At 34.8% G+C, this 26,784-nt stretch overlaps 2 protein-coding genes across 2 annotated transcripts; both read right to left on the bottom strand.

The window, feature by feature from the left end:
* Positions 1–6,807: 6,807 nt before the first annotated feature.
* On the bottom strand, positions 6,808–8,432 carry LOC139867555 (uncharacterized). Its single transcript, XM_071855923.1, has 2 exons — positions 8,238–8,432; positions 6,808–7,729 (listed from the first exon to the last, which is right to left on the bottom strand). The coding sequence occupies exons 1-2, from the start codon at positions 8,383–8,385 to the stop codon at positions 6,972–6,974; spliced, it is 906 nt and encodes a 301-aa protein (XP_071712024.1). The 5' UTR covers positions 8,386–8,432; the 3' UTR covers positions 6,808–6,971.
* A 621-nt stretch (positions 8,433–9,053) lies between these two features.
* LOC139868680 (uncharacterized) lies at positions 9,054–25,523 on the bottom strand. The gene is made up of 6 exons (XM_071857014.1): positions 25,361–25,523; positions 24,852–24,938; positions 24,029–24,251; positions 11,152–12,227; positions 10,817–10,893; positions 9,054–10,757 (listed from the first exon to the last, which is right to left on the bottom strand). Exons 1-6 carry the CDS (start codon positions 25,521–25,523, stop codon positions 9,054–9,056), a joined length of 3,330 nt encoding a protein of 1,109 aa, XP_071713115.1.
* Between the last annotated feature and the right edge of the window lie 1,261 nt (positions 25,524–26,784).

The raw sequence follows: 26,784 nt of genomic DNA, 5'->3' as shown, positions 1-26,784 counted from the left end.
GTTTAAATTTCGCTATCTGAGTATTCTTTTTCATATTGTGATTGATTTTCCTGTCTACGAGTTTGATACACATCAAATTAAATTCTCAATTCAAACAAAATCAATCATATCATATGTACTACTTCAACTGCTTGATTACCATTCATATACACATGCTTACATAATTGATACCCACTTCTATATCACCAACTACACTTTTGTGTTTCATGACAACTAACATTCACACTCTCTAGTACCATTTTTTTTCGCCATCTCCAAACCATCATAAACGAGAACCAAAACTACCTTCGTTACCTATCATTTTTTTTTCGTTCACTAGCACCACCATGACCATCACCAACAACCATTATTGATCCACCACCTTCATCGTTTTTCTCCTCCAACCACCACCATCTTTTCCATGTTAAACCATCAACGAACCCTTTTGAAATTTTTGTTGTTGCGTTTGAAGCAACATCAAATCACCACCATCATCCTACACCTCTTCTTGTTACAATTACAAACCCACAACTTCGAAAACGTATACCATCATCAGACACCATCACCGGTTACTACCAAGTTCGATTCAACACAACACCGCCCCTACAACCTCAATACTCACTGCAATTGCAGCTAAGGTATTGCTACTACTAAACTACTTCTATGTCTGTTTATAATCATGATTCATAGAACCCAACATCAAACGAACATGCTTCATGTTGATGTTGTATCTCTCGTGACAAAACGACCCTACTTGATCACGGTTTCATTCTTTTTCAATGCTACTATAAACATTTTCTTTTTTTCTCCTGTTTCTACTGAACCACAACCCAACAATAAACACCTCACTTCTGTTTTATGTTTTCCTATCTCCTGTCATTGCTGCTGCTATTCCGTTCAAATCATCACCAAGTCTATTGATGTATTCGTTGTGAACGCTGTGATATTACATAAATTATTGATGCGATAATAAATAAATGCAAAAGTAATACTAGTAGCAGCCTAAATTAAATAAGTTAGTGGAATCGTGATGATGAAAGGTATTTCTTAAAGTGTGGGCCGGGGAATTGTTTACGTATCAAACTCAAGATATTGACACACTTGTGGTATGGCCAGAAAGTTAAACACACTTGATTATTATAAGAAAAGGGAACGAGCTGTACTAGATAATAGAATCGTTTTGTTTACAAAGTGGTTTGTTGGGCCACATTTTATTTTGTTAATTGATTTTGAGCCGAGAATTTCTTCATGTGGGTCGTACGTAGTAGGTTAGAATATTAGGATGAATAAGATTGATAGTGATCGTAAAAAAAATGATCATGATCCAAAATAATAATGTTAAGTGATGATTGTTTGATTATGAATAACGATGACGAGGATGGAAGAACAATTATGATGATATTTATATTATAATGAAAGTAATGATCATGATAATACACGATCATGAGGGTATACGAATGTTGATAAGGGTTATATGATGACATTTAAAAAGAAGGTGATAGCGTGAATGTTGATCGAATACATAAACTGGTAATATGTATTTTGAGCCGAGTTCTATTTTAGTGTAGTTGGGGTCGAGGTTTAATTTAACTGTTGGGCTCATGAAATTGTTGTTGGACTCCTTAAAACGGGTTAAATATATTTGGGTTACAAATTAATTCAGGAAAATAGAATTTGTGGAGTGGTTTGTGATGGTATCGGGTTAGCGGGACGTCGCGGGTGCAAATCCGGGCTTGGGCATTTTTTTAAGGGCTACTTTTTTTGAGGTAGTATTACTAATACCATTATTATTATTATTATTATTATTATTATTATTATTATTATTATTATTATTATTATTATTATTGTTATTGTTATTATTACTATTATTGTTATTGTGTTATTACTAATAATAATATATATATATATATATATATATATATATATATATATATATATATATATATATATATATATTATCATTAACACAATTAATATAATTATCATTATTATTATTATTATTATTAGTATTAGTATTAGTATTAGTATTAGTAAAACTATCATTATTATTATCGTTATTACTATCATTATTATTATTTTCATTAACATGATTTTTATATATAATTTTATTTACATTATTATTATTATTATCATTAATATTACGATTATTACAGTATTATTATTACTACAAATATAATAATATTATTTACATAAATATTTACATATAACAAATTTTGATTTAACAATATAATACTAATTATATTGATATATATGTATTAGTATAACTATATGTATAAATAAACAAAATAAATATATATCTATATATTACCTTTGAATTAACAAATAGATTACTAAATTAAATAAGTAATATACATAAACTAGGTTGATTATTATTACATGTTAATTATGTGTTAATATACATACTTGATATAGGTTCGTGAATCCGATGCCAACCTTGCATTTGTTCAATGCCGTCATATGTATTTTTACTACGAAATACAGTATTGTGAGTTTCATTTGCTCCCTTTTTAAATGCTTTTGCAATATATATATTTTTGGGACTGAGAATACATGCGCTTTTATAAATGCTTTACGAAATAGACAAAAGTAATCGAAACTACATTCTATGGTTGAATCGTTATACCGGATATCGCCCTTGTTGAACTTGGTAGCCTAAGAATTGGTGTTTATTATAATTGCCACCAATTGACGCGAATCCTAATGATAGATCTATGGGCTTTGACACGCCCCAGACAGAGAATTTGAACTGCTTTAGTACTTCGATATTTATTTATGGGGATATTCTAGATGCATTTTGTTAATGTCGGTTACCAGGTTTTCAATCCATACGAATGATTTTTTTAAACACTTGCGAGTATATGATTATTGAATAAAAGGAAATCTTGTGGTCTATTATATTATTGAAAATGATTGATTATGATAAACTAATGAACTCACCAACCTTTTGGTTGACACTTTAAAGCATGTTTATTCTCATGTATTAAAGAAATCTTCCGCTGTGCATTTGCTCATATTAGAGATATTACTTGGAGTCATTCATGACATATTTCAAAAGACATTGCATTCGAGTCGTTGAGTTCATCAAGATTATTATTAAGTCAATTATAGTTGGATATAGTATGAAATGATATGCATATCGTCAACTTTCGATGTAATGAAAATTTGTCTTTTAAAAACGAATGCAATGTTTATAAAATTTATCATATAGAGGTCAAGTAGCTCGCGATGTAATCAACTGTTGTGAATCGTTTGTAATCAATATGGACTTCGTCCAGATGGATTATGACGGGTTATGAAAAATTGTTATTGTTCGTAAACAGAAAAAAATAAATACACCGGTTGGTTGTAGTTCAAACGGTAAACAGAAAATTGGTGATGGTTTCGATGGTGATCTCGGTGGTTGAGTCGATGGTTGTGGTGTGCGTGGATGGTGATCGAGGAAGGTAGTTTGGTTGGTTGTTCATTCAAAATAGAAAAATAAAGGAAGCAACAGCACTAAACGTTCAGTAGGAGTGATAGGCTGTGTTGGTGCTCGTATGAAAAAAAAAACATGGAAGAGAAATTGAGTGTTGCAGGTGTATTGGTCGGTTGTAGTGGTGATTCAAAGTAGTTGCTATTTAAGGTGATTAAGGTGATTAGTGGTTGTTGATCGAAGTAGAACAGAAGATGACTAGCGGTGGTGTTTGGTGGGTTTCGATGATCATGAAAGTTATAATCAAAACAGTATCGTGATTGAGGTTGATGGTATTTGTTGTGATCGGTCAGATAAAAAGGATGCAGTAGTAGGAACCATAACAGAAAAAGAAACGAGTTTGATGGTGTATGGTTGCAGGTGGTTTTCCTTCGGTTTTTAAACAGTAACACAGAAACAAATTAGCTGCAACAGCTATGGTTCGATGATGGTTGTTTATGGTTGTGGTGGCGGATGGTTGTCACGGTGGTGTAGTGGTAGAGGCCAGAGGTAGAAGAGGATGGTTGAACTATAGGTGGTTCGATTGATCAACGAAAGAGATGATTGATCGGTGGTGGTTTGAACCAGAAATATATAGCAGCTGCAACAGTGGCCTGTTCGGGTTGATCAGGTAACCAAACGAAAATATTTAGTAGTTTATGAGGGTGTTTGATGATGAGGTATCTTCGGTTGGTAGTATGCAATATAGCAGCAACAGTACATAACCGATACAGTTTATCGAAGATATTGGACTGATCAAAGTGATGAGGTTATGTTGTTTGGGCTGTTTCAATAGAAAGCAGTAACGGTAAGCATATAGCGAAAGTTCACGATGGCTTTAGGTTTGTTGGATCAAAACAAGAAGGAATATGTAAGAATCAAAGGTGTTCGATGGTGATGGGGTTGAACATGGTGGCTCGCGGTTGTTGGCTTCGAACAGAAACATGAGGGTTGTAGCAGCAGCTACAACGAGTGGTTTATGGTGCTGTTTGGGTGGCGTGGAGGTTCACAGTAGTAGCAGTCGACGGCTTAAGCAGCAGCCTTAGTCACCAGTGGGTTTGGTTTTGGTTGTTGACATAAGTATGTAAAAAAAATATGTTGAGTGAATTGATTTTTGTAAATGGTTTGGAGTATATGATTATGAGTTCAAGGAACTAAAATGATATCTGAATTTTGTATATGCAAGTCGGCTTTAAGTATTCAGATAAGTTAACATGGGGTAATTATTTGGACCGACAATTATGGAATAATGATTAAGTTTGTTTGGCTTTGTGCATCTCAAATAATTATCAAGTTCATTACTCGTTTTCATATTTTTAATTTGTAAACTCATAGATACACTATATTCCTAATTATTAAAATAGTACAGAGTAATATTTGAATTCAAGTACTTAAATCTTAAAATTATCATTTTAACATAGACTCGATTAGTCAGGCCAAGTCATTTCTAATTCAAGTTTGAACTTTTAAAAGTGATAGGATTTTAATCACGTATTATTTTACATTTTTAGTTCCAACGATTAAATCGTATATTATTTCAAAGTATATTTCAAATTAATATATATATTTATATATTTAAATATATATGTATCTATTTACAAATAGTTGTTCGTGAATCGTCGAGAACAGTCGAAGGTCAATTGCATATATGAAAATAGTTCAAAATTTATGAGACTCAGCCTAACAGACTTTGCTCATCGTGTCAAAAATATAATATCGTATCGAGAGTTTGATTTAAAATTAGTCAAAAATTTTCGGGTCATGACAATCTGGACTCCGTACGTTGTCCTATTTGCAATGATGATGTGGAGACCGTCGAGCATATTCTATTAAAATGTTCTTTTGCCAAAGATTTATGGGAAAGAGTTTTTCGATGGTGGAATATAAATTTTCAATCTTACTCCAGCTTAGAAGAGATGTTCAAAGGCAAAAGAATTCGACATCAAATTCATCCTCAAACATTTGGTAAGCTATCGAGTAGATATGTGGTTACACCATTTGGCAAAATAGAAACCAAGCCATCTTTCAAAAAAGAAAGGATATGGTCCTATGGCGCTAAATGAAATCCAAGTCAAATCATTTGAATGGTTATCGAAACATTCTAGAAAAATAAAGCTTGAATGGCACCAATGGCTCTCAAATCCGAGTTATTTTGATGATCATGGTTGAAATTGTAGAAAACAACCATATTCATGCGTCAAAGTCATATGGGTTGTAATTTTTCTTCATGTTTATGCATCTGTTTTTTTCTTCATCCATGGTAAGCTCTCGCATACTAGTATGTATTGTACTCCTTTTTATTTAATATAATTCGGTCGTTAAAAAAAAAAAAACTTATATGTAATGACAAAAACATATTGAGTATTAAATATAATATAATAAATAAATATCTTACTAAAAATGAAATATATTTTAGATAAACAATTAATTGTCATTTAGTTAAACAATTAATTGTTACTTTTAATCTAGGAATATGTTATTCAATTCATTAATTTGATTCTACTATATTTTAGATAAGTTTGTCTAATCAATTAGAATTAAAATTAGAATTCAATATAAAGATAATGTATACAACTACTCTTTATTTAATTAAGTTGGTATACAACCTTAAAATACGAGATTAAAATTAAGTTTGTATTACAATGTATACAACTACTATTTATTTAATTAAGTTTGTACACAACCTTAAGATACAAGATTAAAATTAAGTTTGTATATTACTAAGTATACAACCTTACACTTCATTATTTAATTTTTTGACATGATTTTAGTGGATGATAAAATACATATTACATTGTAAATATTAATAAATATATTAGAACAAATGGTGCTGAGATATATTCCATTACAAATTTTCAATGAATTCATATTTTCTTTAAATATTACGTACTATATAATTTATATATAATAAAAAAATGATATTAATGGTGATCGGTGAGAACTAAAAAAAATATGTAGGTGTTAAGTTACTAACACTACTCAAAACCACTTATTAAATTTGTCAATACAGCTCTTAAACTCAAAAGAACTTTTAAAATTTGTTAACATCACGAGATCTTAAATTCAAAAGAATAATTGTTTGAAAATATTATTTAATTTTGCATGATTATTTTACTCACATGTGCAATGCACGTGCTCTAACGTTTTATTTACTTTCACTATTTACTATTTATATACTTGAATGAATGATATAATCTGTTACGATTTTTGTACGATTTTTTACACAACCGTGCAACGCATGAGCTATAAAACCCAGTAGATATAGATATATATAATAAAAAGTATCGTATATAACATGCATGTGAAGGTATTTGCATATTCCATTAATGGTTAATTTGCAACAAGAATCAATGTTTGATGGCTTACGAAATGAATGTTCAATAAATAGAACTACCAAACAACCTAATCATAAATCAATAGACCACATAAATCAATAGACCACAGCTTCATATGATTACTTCACAAATTCATTCCAATTTAAGCATCAGATCATAATTTACATATTTAATGATTCAACAAAAGGGCTAGTTTCGGCCATGAATTACCAAACTTTTCTCTGACCCATAAGCCCAAGAACCTCTTCCCAAAGCCCAACACTTCCTACAGTTGCTAGCCCAAATACATTTGGGCTACAAGCAGCAACAGACCAATATCCAGCCTTTATCTCATCTCTCAATTGTTCTTTTTCCCACCCACAATATCCATCAAAGAATCTAAACTCACCAACACTAACCATATTTCTTTTCACCATTTCAGCAGCACATCCTACACTTTCTTTAGTCCCATAATACAACCCATTCATTACCTCATCAAACACACCACTATTGTTAACCCCTTCATCCCCTCTCACCAAAAACAACCCTTCTTCAAGTGGCCCACCAAAGAACAACGGGCGGTCAGAAAATGTCCCCGACACGTCTAGTGAAGTTGACCTCATTTCCTTAATTGACATAAGTGAAGGGCGGTTGAGTATTATGCCCGTTGGGCCCACTGGGCCCGTTGATAGTAAAAGAACTACTGTCCTCTCAAAGATGTGGACCCCATCTAGTTTCTCTGTTGCTATGAGTAAGCAACCTTTTTCGGGCTCATGTATTGCATGAGCCCATTTGTCACCTATTGAAACGGACGGTGGCCCGTCCGTTATTGTATCACGATCGCTAGTTGGAGAAGATTCTTGTGTGCTAAATGCTTGTTCTCCGGCTACTAGTCTTGCTCTAAACGATCGCCAATCCGCATTTAAAGGAGTCCTGTCCTCGTCTCTAGATGAGGGCGATGGTGAATTTGATTGAGATTGACAACCTTTAATCCGATACATAAAAATTCATCAAATTAAATATTAAAAAAGGAGTAAACCAAGCACACAAAGCAAACTAGATAACCAAACGTTCATAATTAAAATTCTTTTTTAACATATGCATATCTTTTATAGCCATAACAATTTATCTACTTTAATTAAACTGCCCCTGTGTGATATCGCAAACAGCCAAACACTAATGATAAAAACATACAATACAGTTTTTGGAATATGAGTTATTGGAAAACAGGTGCCAAATATCATAGTTTCTGTTATGTACACTCGCATTTTTACAGAATGCCCAGACTATCTAATTATACCAAACTTACTTATCTTTTGGGGTACTATACATAAACAATGATCACTAAAAAATATCAATGCAATACAACAATCACTCAATACATAAAGCATCATCTTTAAACAATATAGTGTCATCACAAACATAAATCTACAGTGATCTGTAATAATTAAATAAATTTATGACAAATGAATGTTTAGTAGGAAAAAACTTACATGTTGTTGAAAAGTGAGTGCCAATTTTCCTAAGATGAAATTGGGAAGATGATCTCTTGGGTTGCACAATGATTCTTGCTTTAATTGAAGGGATGACAACATCCAATGATTTAGTGAATGAATTTGAAGAAAGAAAGCAAGCTTCCATGTTTCTTGATTCTTTAAATAAATGTATGTTATATAATCAATGCAAGATTGAGTATGCAGTTGAGTTACAACAAGTTTGATGTCATTCATATATAATGGTAAACTAGATGAATGTAGACCACAAGGTTCTTTTTAACCTAATCCCATCATAGTAGGATTCGCCTTTTTCCAAATTATCAGTATGGGCCAGTGGATAAAGTTTTACATATTAGATGATATAGCCAATAAGATGGTTACATATGGTCCTTAGGTAGTTGAAGCAAACTGGCAAATAATTTAAGTGCTTTTGAGGGATGTGTCTTGTTCCTTGCCATTTAGTTAGGTGGAATATTTAGACAAGTATGAAATGTTGAGCAGCTGTCTAAAACTTTACTAGGGAACCACTTAGAAAAAGTGCACCTTTTGTATTGATGATTGTAAGATACATTTTTCTCCCCAAAAACAAATATTAAATTAAGATTTATCTCTAATTATTACAAAAATTGATTTAGACCCGAAAACATCTAACTGATAGATCATATAATCTTTTTTTTTTTGAAACGCAAGGTGAGATTTTATTACCATCAAAACATCGAATGTTTACAAAGTATGCTATCGGAGCTAACCGAAGCAAGTAAAGATTACAACTCGAATATACAAGCAGGGAGCGAAGAGAGCATCACACAACACTTAGCTACCTAAATACAAAGAGGGATTTGTGAGCCAAGTGAGCCAATCGATACTTATGCCTTTAACTCGATTCGTAATCCATTCGTAAGATCTTACTTGGATTTCGTTTAGCACAACCGGGGGGCTCCAAGCTTTGTTTTGGAAAACCATCAAGTTACGATTCTTCCAAAGATGATACGCACAAGTCCACAACACGGCTTGCCAAATTATCAAACCATGAGCAGACATATTACACAATGATTTCCCGAGTAACAGATCATGCAAACTATGATTTGGAGAAGGAGCTACGTTCCACCATTTCAAAAGTCTAGACCAAATATCCATCGCGAATTTGCAAGAAACTATTGAATGATCAACCGATTCGAGGTCTTCATCGCAAACGGGGCATCGAATACTATGTAGGTCCACACCCCTTTTGTCAAGTTCTATCCGAACCGGTATCCTTTTTTTCATTAACCTCCACACAAATATCTCCACTTTTTTGGGAACGAGGTTATTGCACAAGGTTTGTTGAGCTGAAACAGTGGGGTTGGAGAGAAGCTTCTGATCAATGAGATGAGCAAGTTTCTTCACCGTGAAAATACCATTTTTAGCGAGACTCCACGACCAAGTTTCACCACCATTAACATCCAAAGAGACTGAACGTAGCAGATTGGATAGCTCTTCTAGCTCGGTGGCTGTTCGACCCGTCGGGACACGCGACCAGCACCAATTAAAAGAAACCGAATTGTTGCTGCTGCTGCCTGTTACTGTCACGAAGTCAACACCGCTGCTGTTACCTTGATGACTTCTATTACCATTCGGAACAGCTTGTCTGTCATCGGCCATATTATTGTTGTTATTGAAACCCATACGAAGTCTGTCTCTGACCGCCACGTCTTTGTTGCACTCGAGCCTAAAAAGCCTAGGGAACAAATCTTGAAAACACATTGACCCGCACCATACATCCTTCCAAAATAATGTTGATCTTCCGTCGCCAATCGATTTTTTAAAAGACTGTAGGAATGGAATTTGAGCCATCTCAATTTTGCTACCTGCAAGAATAATATTCCTCCAAGTGCCCGAGGTCGAGATATGAGCAAACCCATTCCCCGACCGCAAGCATCCGTCAATTCCATAAATGCTACGAATAAATTTGGTCCAAAAGCAATTGGTTTCAGTTTTAAACCTCCACCACCATTTGCCCAAGAGGGCAAGGTTCTTACTTTTAAGCGACCCAATGTTCAACCCACCCGACCCGTAAGGAAGAAGGGTATTATCCCATTTGACCCAAGATATTTTAGAACCCGAGAGATCCCCGCCCCAAAAAAAGTTGCGTCTCACACTCTCTAAAATTTTAAGCACACAAGGCGGGGCACGAAAGAGCGAGAAGTAATACAAGGGAAGACTACTAAGCACCGATTTTAGAAGAGTCAACCTTCCACCATAGGACAACGTTTTCATTTTCCATTCCGATAATTTTTTCTTGAATTTGTCAATTACCGGCGCCCAATCACACAACTTCTTCATTTTTGCACCAATAGGGAGGCCAAGGTAAATAAATGGGAATTTCCCGGCTTGACATCCCATAAGCCTAGCAAGAACATCTACCTCAGCCGAACTAACTCCAACACCATAGAGACAACTTTTTTGAAGATTTACTTTTAACCCCGATGCCAATTCAAAACATTTTAGTATATATTGAGGAGATTTCTTGCATTTAATCTAGACCATTCACCAAAAAAAAGAGTATCATCGGCGTATTGTAAGTGCGAAACCACTACTTTTTCCATCCCTATTTCGACACCTTTGAAAAGACCACGATCCACCGCCGCTTTTGTAAGAATGGTAAGGCCTTCGGCTGCAAGAATGAACAAAAAGGGGGACAACGGGTCACCTTGGCGAACCCCCTACCCATATGAAACTCACCCGTAGGGGACCCATTTACTAAGATAGAGATGCCAGCCGACTGTAAACAAGACATAATCCACTTCCCTCCATTTAATACCAAAACCCATACACGTCATGACCTCCATGAGGAAATCCCAATTCAAGCTATCGAAGACCATCCAAAATGAATCTCTCCTTTAGGATCGCACTTTGTTCCGACCCGACTAACCTTGGCATAACCTTCCGGAGTCTATTGGAAAGGATTTTAGCAACGATTTTGTAAAAACTCCCAATGAGGCTAATGGGTCGGTAGTCACTAAGGTTGATGGGATCGATTTTTTTTTTGGTATAAGTGTGACAAAAGAAGCGTTACATCCTCTCGAAAATTCCCCATTACTCCAAAACCAAGAGATAGCATTAAAAACATCACCTTTGATGACATCCCAAAATTTTTTAAAGAACCTGAAGTTAAAACCGTCCGGCCCGGGTGCTTTGTTATTGCCACATCCATTAATTGCCTCAAGTATTTCCTCTTCACTAATGATGGTTTCCAGACACTTCGCTTCATCAGCCGTCAAAGAGGGATAAGATAGATCACCTAGACTAGGTCTAGAAGTCGTGTGATCCTCGAAACGTCCCTTATAATGATTAAAAATCGCCTCTTTGATTTCAAAGGGATCCTCGCTCCAAACTCCATTAATAGATAGTCCCCGGATGTTGTTTCTATTGTATCCTCTTCTAATCAAAGCGTGAAAGAATTTGGAGTTCTCGTCCCCTTCAACGATCCATTTTACACGAGCCTTTTGTTTTAGCATGTTAACTTTTATCTTTTCCTTTTGTAGCGATTCCTTCCTAGCATTCAACCATTGAGCCCTTTCTTCGTCACTAATTAACCTCGATTTGGCCTTTAGTTCAAGGGAGTTCGCCATTCCCTTAAAAGCCTCAATTTCCCCATCCAAATTCCCAAGTTTTTGTTGACTTAGTTCTTTTAACGCAAGCTTTGTTTTTTTCATCTTATTCCTTAAACAACAATCCTTCCTCGGACCACTCCCATCACAAGAATCCCAAGCCTCTTTTATTACCTGTTCCGCACCTTCAATATCGAGCCAATCATCAAAAACTTTGATGGGTTTAGCGCCAAAATTTTTATCATCGTCTTTAAGAACAATGGGACAATGGTCTGATTGCTTTCGATCAAGTGCGACCACTGAAAGACATGTCCATGAGGTGTGAAATACATCGTTGACTAGAAATCGATCCAACTTACTGAACTTGAGACCGTCATCACTGATTCGGGTGTATTTCCTACCGCCAAGAGGAATGTCAATTAACTTTGCTTTGTCAATGAACTCGTTTGTAGTGACCCGAACTTTTCCATGTTTATATATATATATTAAATGAAATTGTTATTTTACATGATTAAGTGTTTTCAACATGTTAAGCAATCAAACTTGTTAAGACTTGATTAATTGAAATAGGTTTTATATAGACAATTGACCACCCAAGTTGACCGGTGATTCACGAACGTTAAAACTTGTAAAAACTATATGATGACATATATATGGTTATATATATAGTTAACATAATATTATGATAAGTAAACATATCATTAAGTATATTAACAATGAACTACATATGTAAAAACAAGACTACTAACTTAATGATTTTGAAACGAGACATATATGTAACGATTATCGTTGTAACGACATTTAATGTATATATATCATATTAAGAGATATTCGTACATCATAATATCATGATAATAAAATAATTTAAAATCTCTTTTGATATTATAAACATTGGGTTAACAACATTTAACAAGATCGTTAACCTAAAGATTTCAAAACAACACTTACATGTAACGACTAACGATGACTTAACGACTCAGTTAAAATGTATATACATGTAGTGTTTTAATATGTATTCATACACTTTTTAAAGACTTCAAGACACTTATCAAAATACTTCTACTTAACAAAAATGCTTACAATTACATCCTCGTTCAGTTTCATCAACAATTCTACTCGTATGCACCCGTATTTGTACTCGTACAATACACAGCTTTTAGATGTATGTACTATTGGTATATACACTCCAATGATCAGCTCTTAGCAGCCCATGTGAGTCACCTAACACATGTGGGAACCATCATTTGGCAACTAGCATGAAATATCTCATAAAATTACAAAAATATGAGTAATCATTCATGACTTATTTACATGAAAACAAAATTACATATCCTTTATATCTAATCCATACACCAACGACCAAAAACACCTACAAACACTTTCATTCTTCAATTTTCTTCATCTAATTGATCTCTCTCAAGTTCTATCTTCAAGTTCTAAGTGTTCTTCATAAATTCCAAAAGTTCTAGTTTCATAAAATCAAGAATACTTCCAAGATTGCAAGTTTACTTCCAAGTTTTCTAAATCAATTCCAAGTAATCATCCAAGATCAAGAAACCTTTGTTACTTATAGTAGGTTATCTTTCTAATACAAGGTAATAATCATATTCAAACTTTAATTCAATTTCTATAACTATAACAATCTTATTTCGAGTGGAAATCTTACTTGAAATTGTTTTCGTGTCATGATTCTGCTTCAAGAACTTTCAAGCCATCCAAGGATCCTTTGAAGCTAGATCCATTTTTCAAATTTCCAGTAGGTTTATCCAAGGAACTTGAGGTAGTAATGATGTTCATAACATCATTCGATTCATACATAAAAAGCTGTCTTATTCAACGTTATAAACTTGTAATCACTAGAACATAGTTTAGTTAATTCTAAACTTGTTCGCAAATAAAGTTAATTCTTCTAACTAGACTTTTAAAATCAACTAAACACATGTTCTATATCTATATTATATGCTAACTTAATGATTTAAAACCCGGAAACACGATAAACACCATAAAACTGGATATACGCCGTCGTAGTAAAACCGGGGGCTGTTTTGGTTGGGATAATTAAAAGCTAAGAAGAACTTTGATTTAAAAGCTATACTTCTGGAAAAATGATTTTTCTTATGAACATGAAACTATATCCAAAAATCATGGTTAAACTCAAAGTGAAAGTATGTTTTTCAAAATGGTCTTCAAGATGTCGTTCTTTTGACGGAAATGACTACCTCTTTCAAAAACGACTTGTAACTTGTATTTCTGACTATAAACTTATACTTTTTCTGTTTAGATTCATAAAGTTAAGTTCAATACGAAACCGTGGCCACTGGAATTAGGGAACAGACACCCTAATTGACGCGAATCCTAAAGATAGATCTATTGGGCCTAACAAACCCCATCCAAAGTACCGGATGCTTTAGTACTTCGAAATTTATATCATATCCAAAGGGTGTCCCGGAATGATGGGGATATTCTTATATATGCATCTTGTTAATGTCGGTTACCAGGTGTTCACCATACGAATGATTTTTATCTCTATGTATGGGATGTGTATTGAAATATGAAATCTTGTGGTCCATTGTTACGATTTGATATATATAGGTTAAACCTATAACTCACCAACATATTTGTTGACGTTTAAAGCATGTTTATTATCAGGTGAATACTAAGAGCTTCCGCTGTTGCATACTAAAATAAGGACAAGATTTGGAGTCCATGTTTGTATGATATTGTGTAAAAACTGCATTCAAGAAACTGATTTCGATGTAACATATTTGTATTGTAAACCATTATGTAATGGTCGTGTGTAAACAGGATATTTTAGATTATCATTATTTGATAATCTACGTAAAGCTTTTTAAACCTTTATTTATGAAATAAAGGTTATGGTTTGTTTTAAAATGAATGCAGTCTTTGAAAAACGTCTCATATAGAGGTCAAAACCTAGCAACGAAATCAATTAATATGGAACGTTTTTAATCAATAAGAACGGGACATTTCAGTTGGTATCCGAGCGTTGGTCTTAGAGAAAAAAGAATTTTGCATTAGTGTGTCTTATCGAGTTTGTTAGGATGCATTAGTGAGTCTGGACTTCGACCGTGTTTACTTGAAAAATGATTGCTTAACAAATTTTGTTGGAAACTATATATTTTTAACATGTGAATATTATGTGATATATTAATCTCTTAACATGTTTGATATTGTGTGATAGATGTCTACCTCTAGAACAAATCCCATTGACTCACCTAATAATAATGAAGAGTCAAATGTAAATTGGAATAATTCGTGGACTGATTCACAAGTTCCCGAAGAGGAACCGGAAGAAGAGTCGGAACCGGAAGGAGAATCAGAACCGGAAGAAGAATCGGAACCGAAAGAAGAACCAGTGGGGGAAATAATAAAAAGATTAAGTAGAAGAAAATCCTCAACCAACCGACCAAAGTTAATTATGGTCAACGGTGTTTCCGCCAAGGAAGCAAAATATTGGGAGGATTACCAATTCTCCGATGAATCAGATCCCGACGAGGATTTCGATGATGTTATAGAAATTACCCCAACTGAATTTAAAAGGGCAAAAGATAATAATAAGGGAAAGGGCATAAAAATAGAGAAATCTGATTCCAACCCCGATGAACTTTATATGTATCGTCAACACTCGTATTTCTTAAGTTGTAACAATAACCCGGGAACCTCTAAACCACCAGGTTTTTCTAGACCAATGTGGAAAACGACGGCTCGTATTAGGGGAACATCATATATCCTTAAAAACTTAGCAAAAAGAACCAAGTTCGAAAAAGAAGAAACGAGTGAGTCGGAATAAGATAGTTGTATTTGTGCGGTGTAATATATGTAATATAGTGTGCTTATGCTTTACGATATATGTAAAAATTGCTTGTATTAATAAGTATCTTTTATGAATCTAACTCTTGTCTATTTTACAGTATAAAAACACAAAATGGATAGACAACCCAATATTTTAGAAGACTTACCCGGAGACATGATTGATGAAATCTTGTCTAGAGTCGGTCAGAATTCCTCGGCACAACTATTTAAGGCGAGATCAGTTTGTAAGACATTAGAAGAACGTTCCAAGAATTCCTTGGTTTATAAAAGGCTTTCGTTCGAAAGATGGGGGATATCACATTGGGAAATCCATAAGTTACGATGTGTTTACTTTGACGCATATATTGCGGGGAACCCAAATGCTATTTTACGCAACGGGTTAAGAAATTATTTTGACTCAATATATCCGAATATAGGATTTCGTGATTTAGAAAAAGCGGCTAACATGCAACATAAAGAAGCATGTTATGCTTACGACTTAGTAATGTTCGCTTCTCACCAAAGTGAGAACAAGAACATTGGGCTATAACTATTAAACAAAACGTTCCCACAAGTGACGGAGTTGGTAATTGGGGTAAGAAATGAGGTTTTTAGATTGTTACGGGACTGTTGGACATTACGTAACCCTCGTCCCTTTGACGATGTTACAACACGCTGTCTTATCAACGGCCATAACGGTTATGTTCCACAAGACCAAGGATGGGAAGTAGTCCTAGTAAAACCAGAATGCATGACTTGTTTCTGGACGTATGAATTACGTGTCCTTATTGCCTTTGCTGAACCACTTGTGTACTAGCTAGAATTATCTTCACAACCATCTTGTATCAAATTTATTGTGTGCTATATTTCATGCTATATGTAAAATAAGCGGTATTGTAAGTTTGTAAAATATTGTGTAAAAGTATGAACGCAAAATATTATTATAATCAGTTTTTCATATAGAATTGTAGTAGTTGAATTGTATATTAGCTACTAAGTATGAACTTAACGGGTAGGTACTACCCGAATTTAAACTTATAAAACGCTAATATGAAGAAAAAGCTTTTATAAATGAGTTCATATTATGCTACGAGATACTATTGACTACTCTTAATATTCTGTATGATTAACTTGTTTCATTTGACTATTTGAAGGAAATGGCACCGACTACTCGACAAACCTTGAATATGAGCGAAGAGGAATTTCGTGCCTTTCTTGCTTCAAACATAGCCGCAGTACAGGCTGCGCTACATACCAATAATAACCTTGGATCTAGCAGTACAGGAAATCGTGTAGGATGCACCTACAAAGAATTCACTGCCTGCAAACCTTTGGAATTTGATGGAACCGAAGGACCAATAGGATTGAAACGGTGGACCGAGAAGGTCGAATCAGTGTTTGCCATAAGTAAGTGTACTGAAGAGGACAAAGTGAAGTACGCTACGCATACCTTCACAGGTTCTGCGTTAACATGGTGGAATACCTATCTAGAGCAAGTGGGACAAGATGATGCTTACGCACTACCGTGGTCAGCATACAAGCACTTTATGAACGAGAAGTACCGTCCCAGAACCGAGGTCAATAAGCTCAAGACAGAACTTAGAGGGTTACGAACCCAAGAATTTGATATTACCACGTACGAAATACGATTCACAGAATTGTGCCTATTGTGTCCGGGAGCGTTCGAAGATGAGTAAGAGAAGATCGACGCGTTCGTGAAAGGATTACCGGAAAGAATCCAAGAAGATATAAGTTCACACGAGCCCGCCTCCATACAACAGGCATGTAAAATGGCTCACAAACTAGTGAACCAGATTGAAGAAATAATTAAAGAACAGACTGCTGAAGAGGCCAATGTAAAGCAAGTCAAAAGAAAGCGGGAGGAAAACGGTGATAAGAAAATCACCAATACAACATCAACAACAATTACAACAATAATCGCAACAACTATCCCAACAATCGCAACATCAATCGCAACTACAACAAACGGCCTAACAACAACAACAACAACAACAACAACAACAATAACAACAACAACAACAACAACAACAACAACAACAACTACAACAATCATCCCAACAACAATAACAACCGCAACAACAACAACAATCAGAAGCAGCTATGCCAAAGGTGTGAAAAGTATCACTCGGGGTTCTGCACCAAATTTTACAACAAGTGTAAAAAAAATGGTCATAGCGCGGCGAAGTGTGAGGTCTACGGACCAGGGGTTAACAGAACGAAAGGAACAAATGGTGTCGGAACGAGTAATGGCGGAGCAAGTAGTGTCGGAGCAAGTTATGCCAATGTAGTTTGTTATAAATGTGGAAAACCGGGCCACATTATTAGAAATTGCCCGAACCAGGAGAACACGAATGGACAAGGCCGTGGAAGAGTTTTCAATATTAATGCGGCAGAGGCACAGGAAGACCCGGAGCTTGTTACGGGTACGTTTCTTATTGACAATAAATCTGCTTACGTTTTATTTGATTCGGGTGCGGATAGAAGCTATATGAGTAGAGATTTTTGTGCTAAATTAAGTTGTCCATTGACGCCTTTGGATAGTAAATTTTTACTCGAATTAGCAAATGGTAAATTAATTTCAGCAGATAATATATGTCGGAATCGAGAAATTAAACTGGTTAGCGAAACATTTAAGATTGACTTGATACCAGTAGAGTTAGGGAGTTTTGATGTGATAATCGGTATGGACTGGTTGAAAGAAGTGAAAGCAGAGATCGTTTGTTACAAAAATGCAATTCGCATTATACGAGAAAAAGGAAAACCCTTAATGGTGTACGGAGAAAAGGGCAACACGAAGCTACATCTTATTAGTAATTTGAAGGCACAAAAACTAATAAGAAAAGGTTGCTATGCTGTTCTAGCACACGTCGAGAAAGTACAAACTGAAGGAAAGAGCATCAATGATGTTCCCGTCGCAAAAGAATTTCCCGATGTATTTCCGAAAGAATTACCGGGATTACCCCCACATCGATCCGTTGAATTTCAAATAGATCTTGTACCAGGAGCTGCACCAATAGCTCATGCTCCTTAAAGACTCGCACCCAGCGAGATGAAAGAACTGCAAAGCCAATTACAAGAACTTTTAGAGCATGGTTTCATTCGACCAAGCACATCACCTTGGGGAGCTCCTGGTTTGTTTGTCAAGAAGAAAGATGGTACATTCAGGTTGTGTATCGACTACCGAGAGTTGAACAAACTTACCATAAAGAACCGCTACCCACTACCGAGAATTGACGACTTATTTGATCAACTACAAGGCTCGTCTGTTTATTCAAAGATTGACTTAAGTTCCGGGTATCATCAAATGCGGGTGAAAGAAGATGATATTCCAAAGACTGCTGTCAGAACACGTTACGGTCATTACGAGTTTATGGTCATGCCATTTGGTTTAACTAATGCACCAGCTGTGTTCATGGACCTTATGAACCGAGTGTGTGGACCATACCTTGATAAGTTTGTCATTGTTTTCATTGATGACATACTTATTTACTCAAAGAATAACCAAGAACACGGTGAACATTTGAGAAAGGTGTTAGAAGTATTGAGGAAGGAATAATTGTACGCTAAGTTTTCAAAGTGTGCATTTTGGTTGGAAGAAGCTCAATTCCTCGGTCACATAGTGAACAAAGAAGGTATTAAGGTGGATCCGGCAAAGATAGAAACTGTTGAAAAGTGGGAAACCCTGAAAACTCTGAAACACATACGCCAGTTTTTAGGACTAGCTGGTTACTACAGAAGGTTCATCCAAGACTTTTCCAGAATAGCAAAACCCTTGACTGGATTAACGCATAAAGGGAAGAAATTTGAATGGAAGGATGAACAAGAGAAAGCGTTTCAGTTATTGAAGAAAATGCTAACTACGGCACCTATATTGTCATTGCCTGAAGGGAATGATGATTTTGTGATTTATTGTGACGCATCAAAGCAAGGTCTCGGTTGTGTATTAATGCAACGAACGAAGGTGATTGCTTATGCGTCTAGACAATTGAAGATTCACGAACAAAATTATACGACGCATGATTTGGAATTAGGCGCGGTTGTTTTTGCATTAAAGACTTGGAGGCACTACTTATATGGGGTCAAAAGTATTATATATACCGACCACAAAAGTCTTCAGCACATATATACGGTAGACATGAGTACTGCCTATCATCCACAAACTAATGGGCAGAGTGAAAGGACGATACAAACGCTTGAAGATATGCTACGAGCATGTGTTATTGATTTTGGAAGCAGTTGGGATCGACATCTACCGTTAGCAGAATTTTCCTATAACAACAGCTACCATTCAAGCATTGAGATGGCGCCGTTTGAACCACTTTATGGTAGAAAGTGCAGGTCTCTGATTTGTTGGAGTGAAGTGGGGGATAGACAGATTACGGGTCCGGAGATAATACAAGAAACTACCGAGAAGATCAACCAAATTCAACAACGGTTGAAAACCGCCCAAAGTCGACAAAAGAGCTACGCTGACATTAAAAGAACAGATATAGAATTTGAAATTGGAGAGATGGTCATGCTTAAAGTTGCACCTTGGAAAGGCGTTGTTCGATTTGGTAAACGAGGGAAATTAAATCCAAGGTATATTGGACCATTCAAGATTATTGATCGTGTCGGACCAGTAGCTTATCGACTTGAGTTACCTCAACAACTCGCGGCTGTACATAACACTTTCCACGTCTCAAATTTGAAGAAATGTTTTGCTAAAGAAGATCTCACTATTCCGTTAGACGAAATTCAAATCAACGAAAAACTTCAATTCATCGAAGAACCCGTCGAAATAATAGATCGTGAGGTTAAAAGACTTAAACAAAACAAGATACCAATTGTTAAGGTTCGATGGAATGCTCGTAGAGGACTCGAGTTCACCTGGGAATGAGAAGATCAGATGAAGAAGAAATACCCGCATTTATTTCCAGAAGATACGTCAACACATCCAACTGCTTAAAATTTCGGGACGAAATTTATTTAACGGGTAGGTACTGTAGTGACCCGAACTTTTCCATGTTTATATATATATATATATATATATATATATATATATATATATATATATATATATATATATATATATATATATATATATATATATATATTAAATGAAATTTTTATTTTACATGATTAAGTGTTTCCAACATGTTAAGCAATCAAACTTGTTAAGACTTGATTAATTGAAATAGGTTTCATATAGACAATTGACCACCCAAGTTGACCGGTGATTCACGAACGTTAAAACTTGTAAAAACTATATGATGACATATATATGGTTATATATATAGTTAACATAATATTATGATAAGTAAACATATCATTAAGTATATTAACAATGAACTACATATGTAAAAACAAGACTACTAACTTAATGATTTTGAAACGAGACATATATGTAACGATTATCGTTGTAACGACATTTAATGTATATATATCATATTAAGAGATATTCGTACATCATAATATCATGATAATAAAATAATTTAAAATCTCTTTTGATATTATAAACATTGGGTTAACAACATTTAACAAGATCGTTAACCTAAAGGTTTCAAAACAACACTTACATGTAACGACTAACGATGACTTAACGACTCAGTTAAAATGTATATACATGTAGTATTTTAATATGTATTCATACACTTTTGAAAGACTTCAAGACACTTATCAAAATACTTCTACTTAACAAAAATGCTTACAATTACATCCTCGTTCAGTTTCATCAACAATTCTACTCGTATGCACCCGTATTTGTACTCGTACAATACATAGCTTTTAGATGTATGTACTATTGGTATATACACTCCAATGATCAACTATTAGCAGCCCATGTGAGTCACCTAACACATGTGGGAACCATCATTTGGCAACTAGCATGAAATATCTCATAAAATTACAAAAATATGAGTAATCATTCATGACTTATTTACATGAAAACAAAATTACATATCCTTTATATATATATATATATATATATATATATATATATATATATATATATATATATATATATATATATATATATATATACAAAAACACCTACAAACACTTTCATTCTTCAATTGTCTCCATCTAATTGATCTCTCTCAAGTTCTATCTTCAAGTTCTAAGTGTTCTTCATAAATTCCAAAAGTTCTAGTTTCATAAAATCAAGAATACTTCCAAGATTGCAAGTTTACTTCCAAGTTTTCTAAATCCATTCCAAGTAATCATCCAAGATCAAGAAACCTTTGTTACTTATAGTAGGTTATCTTTCTAATACAAGGTAATAATCATATTCAAACTTTAATTCAATTTCTATAACTATAACAATCTTATTTCGAGTGGAAATCTTACTTGAAATTGTTTGTCATGATTCTGCTTCAAGAACTTTCAAGCCATCCAAGGATCCTTTGAAGCTAGATCCATTTTTCAAATTTCCAGTAGGTTTATCCAAGGAACTTGAGGTAGTAATGATGTTCATAACATCATTCGATTCATACATAAAAAGCTGTCTTATTCAACGTTATAAACTTGTAATCACTAGAACATAGTTTAGTTAATTCTAAACTTGTTCGCAAATAAAGTTAATTCTTCTAAATAGACTTTTAAAATCAACTAAACACATGTTCTATATCTATATGATATGCTAACTTAATGATTTAAAACCCGGAAACACGATAAACACCATAAAACTGGATATACGCCGTCGTAGTAAAACCGGGGGCTGTTTTGGTTGGGATAATTAAAAGCTAAGAAGAACTTTGATTTAAAAGCTATACTTCTGGAAAAATGATTTTTCTTATGAACATGAAACTATATCCAAAAATCATGGTTAAACTCAAAGTGTTTCAAAATGGTCATCAAGATGTCGTTCTTTCGACGGAAATGACTACCTCTTTCAAAAACGACTTGTAACTTGTATTTCTGACTATAAACTTATACTTTTTCTGTTTAGATTCATAAAGTTAAGTTCAATACGAAACCGTGGCCACTGGAATCACTCAAAACGGATTAGAAACGAAGAAATGGCGAGTAAAACAAGATTGATAAAAACTACGCATTTTACCTACGTGAAAGTTAGTAATAAATCTATTTCAACCATAACTTAATCAACTTATATTGTATATTATGTAATCTTGAGATACCATAGACACGTATACAATGTTTCGACCTATCATGTCGACCCATCTATATATATATTGCGGAACAACCATAGACACTCTATATGTGAATGTTGAAGTTAGCTATACAGGGTTGAGGTTGATTCCAAAATATATATATATAGTTTGAGTTGTGATCAATACTGAGATACGTATACACTGGGTCGTGGATTGATTCAAGATAATATTTATCGATTTATTTCTGTACATCTAACTGTGGACAACTAGTTGTAGGTTACTAACGAGGACAACTGACTTAATAAACTTAAAACATCAAAATGTATTAAAAGTTTTGTAAATATATTTTGAACATACTTTGATATATATATGTATATATTATTATAGGTTTGTGAATCAACCAGTGGCCAAGTCTTACTTCCCGACGAAGTAAAAATCTGTGAAAGTGAGTTATAGTCCCACTTTTTAAAATCTAATATTTTTGGGATGAGAATACATGCAGGTTTTATAAATGATTTACAAAATAGACACAAGTACGTGAAACTACATTCTATGGTTGAATTATCGAAATCGAATATGCCCCTTTTTATTAAGTCTGGTAATCTAAGAATTAGGGAACAGACACCCTAATTGACGCGAATCCTAAAGATAGATCTATTGGGCCAAACAAACCCCATCCAAAGTACCGGATGCTTTAGTACTTCGAAATTTATATCATATCCAAAGGGTGTCCCGGAATGATGGGGATATTCTTATATATGCATCTTGTTAATGTCGGTTACCAGGTGTTCACCATATGAATGATTTTTATCTCTATGTATGGGATGTGTATAGAAATATGAAATCTTGTGGTCTATTGTTACGATTTGATATATATAGGTTAAACCTATAACTCACCAACATTTTTGTTGACGTTTAAAGCATGTTTATTCTCAGGTGAATACTAAGAGCTTCCGCTGTTGCATACTAAAATAAGGACAAGATTTGGAGTCCATGTTTGTATGATATTGTGTAAAAATTGCATTCAAGAAACTGATTTCGATGTAACATATTTGTATTGTAAACCATTATGTAATGGTCGTGTGTAAACAGGATATTTTAGATTATCATTATTTGATAATCTACGTAAAGCTTTTTAAACCTTTATTTATGAAATAAAGGTTATGGTTTGTTTTAAAATGAATGCAGTCTTTGAAAAACGTCTCATATAGAGGTCAAAACCTCGCAACGAAATCAATTAATATGGAACGTTTTTAATCAATAAGAACGGGACATTTCATCGTTGAATTTTTTTGCCCTACTCTCGATGAAATTGCAGTTCAGCCTTTCGTCCTCCATTCTTACTTCATTGAAATCACCGCATAAGACCCAAGCGTCATTGCCATTTGACGTGACAGAATCGCACAACAACTTCCATAACCTTTGCTTGTTTAGAGCATTGTGAGGCCCGTAGACATTTACAACGTTTAGTACATCACCACTCCGCACCCAGTTTCCTCGAATACAAATACAGAAATCAGAAATATACGAATTAGTGACATTGAGTATATTACTGTTCCAAATAATAATTTGACCACCCGACTTTCCCACCATCTCTCTCTGGATAAAATTGCAATCATTGTTTCCCCAAATACCACGAATCCAGTTTAAATTTACAGTTTGCAGTTTAGTTTCTTGAAGTGCAACCAAGTCTGGCTTTTCAACGCGACACAACTTCTATTATATAATCTATTTGATAGATCATATAATCTATTTGATACATCTATTGAACTCTTGAAACAAATATTGAAACACCTTTAAATCCGTCTAAAATAACGTGTAGACGAATTTACTAGATCTTAGAATCAATCTTGACTCGATCTAGAGGAGACCTAGACTCAATCAAATATCGGTTTGTTCACGGGACCGAATTAGTCGAACCGGGACCTTAATATAGATTAGAACAATGCCTATAACGTGTTATTCGATGAGTTGGAGGTCTGGGAATGATAACTCCGGAGTGAGTCAGGCGGCTAAGCCTTTAATCCTGATAAAAGAAATAGTTTTCCCACCCTCCAAGTATCCATAAATGGAATCGGTTTGAGTGAATTACTTACCGCAGTCAAAGCCAATAGGGAAAGTCAGGTCAAGAGAGAGTCTCTTTCCGATTAGTGCATCTCGAAAATGACAGAAATCAGCTAGGGCTTCATAGAAGTGTGTAAACAATCAATGAAACACGAAACCCGTATATATACTAGTCTGCAGCGACAGTCGGTCGACTGATCGACTATGTCAATCGGTCGACTGACTCTATCAGTCGATCAACTGTCTAGTTAGTTTAGCTATTGATTAATCATTCACCTACAATATCAAACATTCAATAGTCACAATACAACATTCAACATTTACATGATTGGCATACATGATAACGTTCATAGAACCAGGAATTACAAATATGCACCAATAAACTCCCCCTAAGACCTAGTTCTTGATAGGTCGTCACTCATATGATCAGTCCTCATACGGATCTGTTACCATATTTTTCAAGTAGCACACTTTTTCAACACGAGTAAACTGCTCTGCTTGAACATGATTTTCTTCTCTAAACAACATCCGGTTATAATACAGAGTGAAGATGTCGGCTTCACAGAATTCCTCAACCATACGGGATCTAATACCCGTATCGAGTCGTCATCACCATTCCCACTCTTCTCCAACACAATGACCGCTTCCTCTAAGTGTTCATCGTAACACCGCCAATGAAAATGAGGGCTAAAATTCCGTGGCATTCTTTTTTACAGGAACGTTTTTCATACACTTTACCGCTTCATATCGAACAATCTTTCTCGATACGCCCATTTTCTTGTTAGTCCGATAAGAGATATTTGGAAATTGAGGTCGAAATCCCTCAAACTTCTTTGACATAAACGATCTCCTTATCTTCCTTGCCAGAATATCAGGGATCTCGACATCCTCAACCTAGCAACCTGTATAAACTCAAAGCAAGGAAGTGTATTGAATTCAGGAGCATACTCAATGTAATCCACTCCAAACTCCTTCTTGAGTGCATAAATTTCAAATTTCTTGATGTATGCCCAGGCTAGGATCTTCCCTTTCGCCATATGCTGGTCTTTCTTTTCAATGTACTTAAAAAACTTAGGCTCAAGCTTTGGCTTTTCACAGTACTTTCTGATCCTCATCAGGATCTTCCATTCTTCCCCAGAAAACTCTACCTTCTCCTTATTAATCTTGACCGTCAAAAACCCTTTTGGTAAAACCTCGGTCTTTTCTTTCTTCTTACACTTTCTATTCAAAAGCTCCTCATTCATCTTGAAGTACTAAGCAAAAGTTGGAAGATCAAAATTTTTTACACCATCGTATATAGGATAATCTTTAGTTGGCTCGCTCTCTATAATCACTTCATCAAAATCATCATCACTTTCATTCACAACAGTTGTTTCACTCGATTCATCCCCAGAGTTGAAAGGCTCTGCATATGATAGGGCAACCTTAACGTCAGCAGATGTAGCTTCTTCTTTCTCTTGACGCACTAGCTGATCGAACTCTTTTCTAGTGAGATCGTTAGGGATCTCCCCTCCTGTTAAATTATCATACACAGCAGCATCATTCAGCTTATACTGCATTGGTAAATAGTCATTCAAAGTATAAGCAACATTAAGTGGAAGTACTGACATTGGGTTGTCATTAGTTCTCTTAACCAAAGTGAAAGTGAACGGTTCGGTTCTGTTTTTAAAGTGGATGAAGCTATAGTTTTCAATACGTTTCTTGATGATGTTGGTTTGATTGATATTCAACTCGAGGGTAGAAAGTTTACGTGGATAAACAAGTTTGCTACGGAAAAGAGTAGAATTGACCGGGTTCTTGTATCCCCTTGTGTGATTGAATGCTTCGGGGACCTGAAACTGACTGCGCAACCACGAGGTTACTCGGAACATTTTCCATTAGCTTGCCTCAACTCTAAAGTGGATTTGGTCCGACACCTTTCAAATTTTTTTATTCTTGGTACTCGGATGTTTCTTTTGACCCCAT

The sequence above is a fragment of the Rutidosis leptorrhynchoides genome, chromosome 9 (genome assembly GCF_046630445.1).
Source record: "Rutidosis leptorrhynchoides isolate AG116_Rl617_1_P2 chromosome 9, CSIRO_AGI_Rlap_v1, whole genome shotgun sequence".
Lineage (NCBI taxonomy): Eukaryota > Viridiplantae > Streptophyta > Magnoliopsida > Asterales > Asteraceae > Rutidosis > Rutidosis leptorrhynchoides.
Note: the sequence above shows the minus strand (reverse complement) of the source record. Positions and strands in the feature narration are given on the sequence as shown.

What these genes read in the sequence shown, in the direction of transcription:
- LOC139868680 (XM_071857014.1), bottom strand. Translation starts at nt 25,523, where the DNA reads ATGCCACGGAATTTTAGCCCTCATTTTCATTGGCGGTGTTACGATGAA. An exon ending in CCCTATTGGCTTTGACTGCG is followed by an intron (nt 24,252 to 24,851) that starts GTAAGTAATTCA and finishes TTTGTATTCGAG; the next exon opens with GAAACTGGGTGCGGAGTGGT. An exon ending in TCGAAATAGGGATGGAAAAA is followed by an intron (nt 10,758 to 10,816) that starts GTAGTGGTTTCG and finishes TGAATGGTCTAG; the next exon opens with ATTAAATGCAAGAAATCTCC.
- LOC139867555 (XM_071855923.1), bottom strand. Translation starts at nt 8,385, where the DNA reads ATGGAAGCTTGCTTTCTTTCTTCAAATTCATTCACTAAATCATTGGAT. An exon ending in CACTCACTTTTCAACAACAT is followed by an intron (nt 7,730 to 8,237) that starts GTAAGTTTTTTC and finishes ATCGGATTAAAG; the next exon opens with GTTGTCAATCTCAATCAAAT.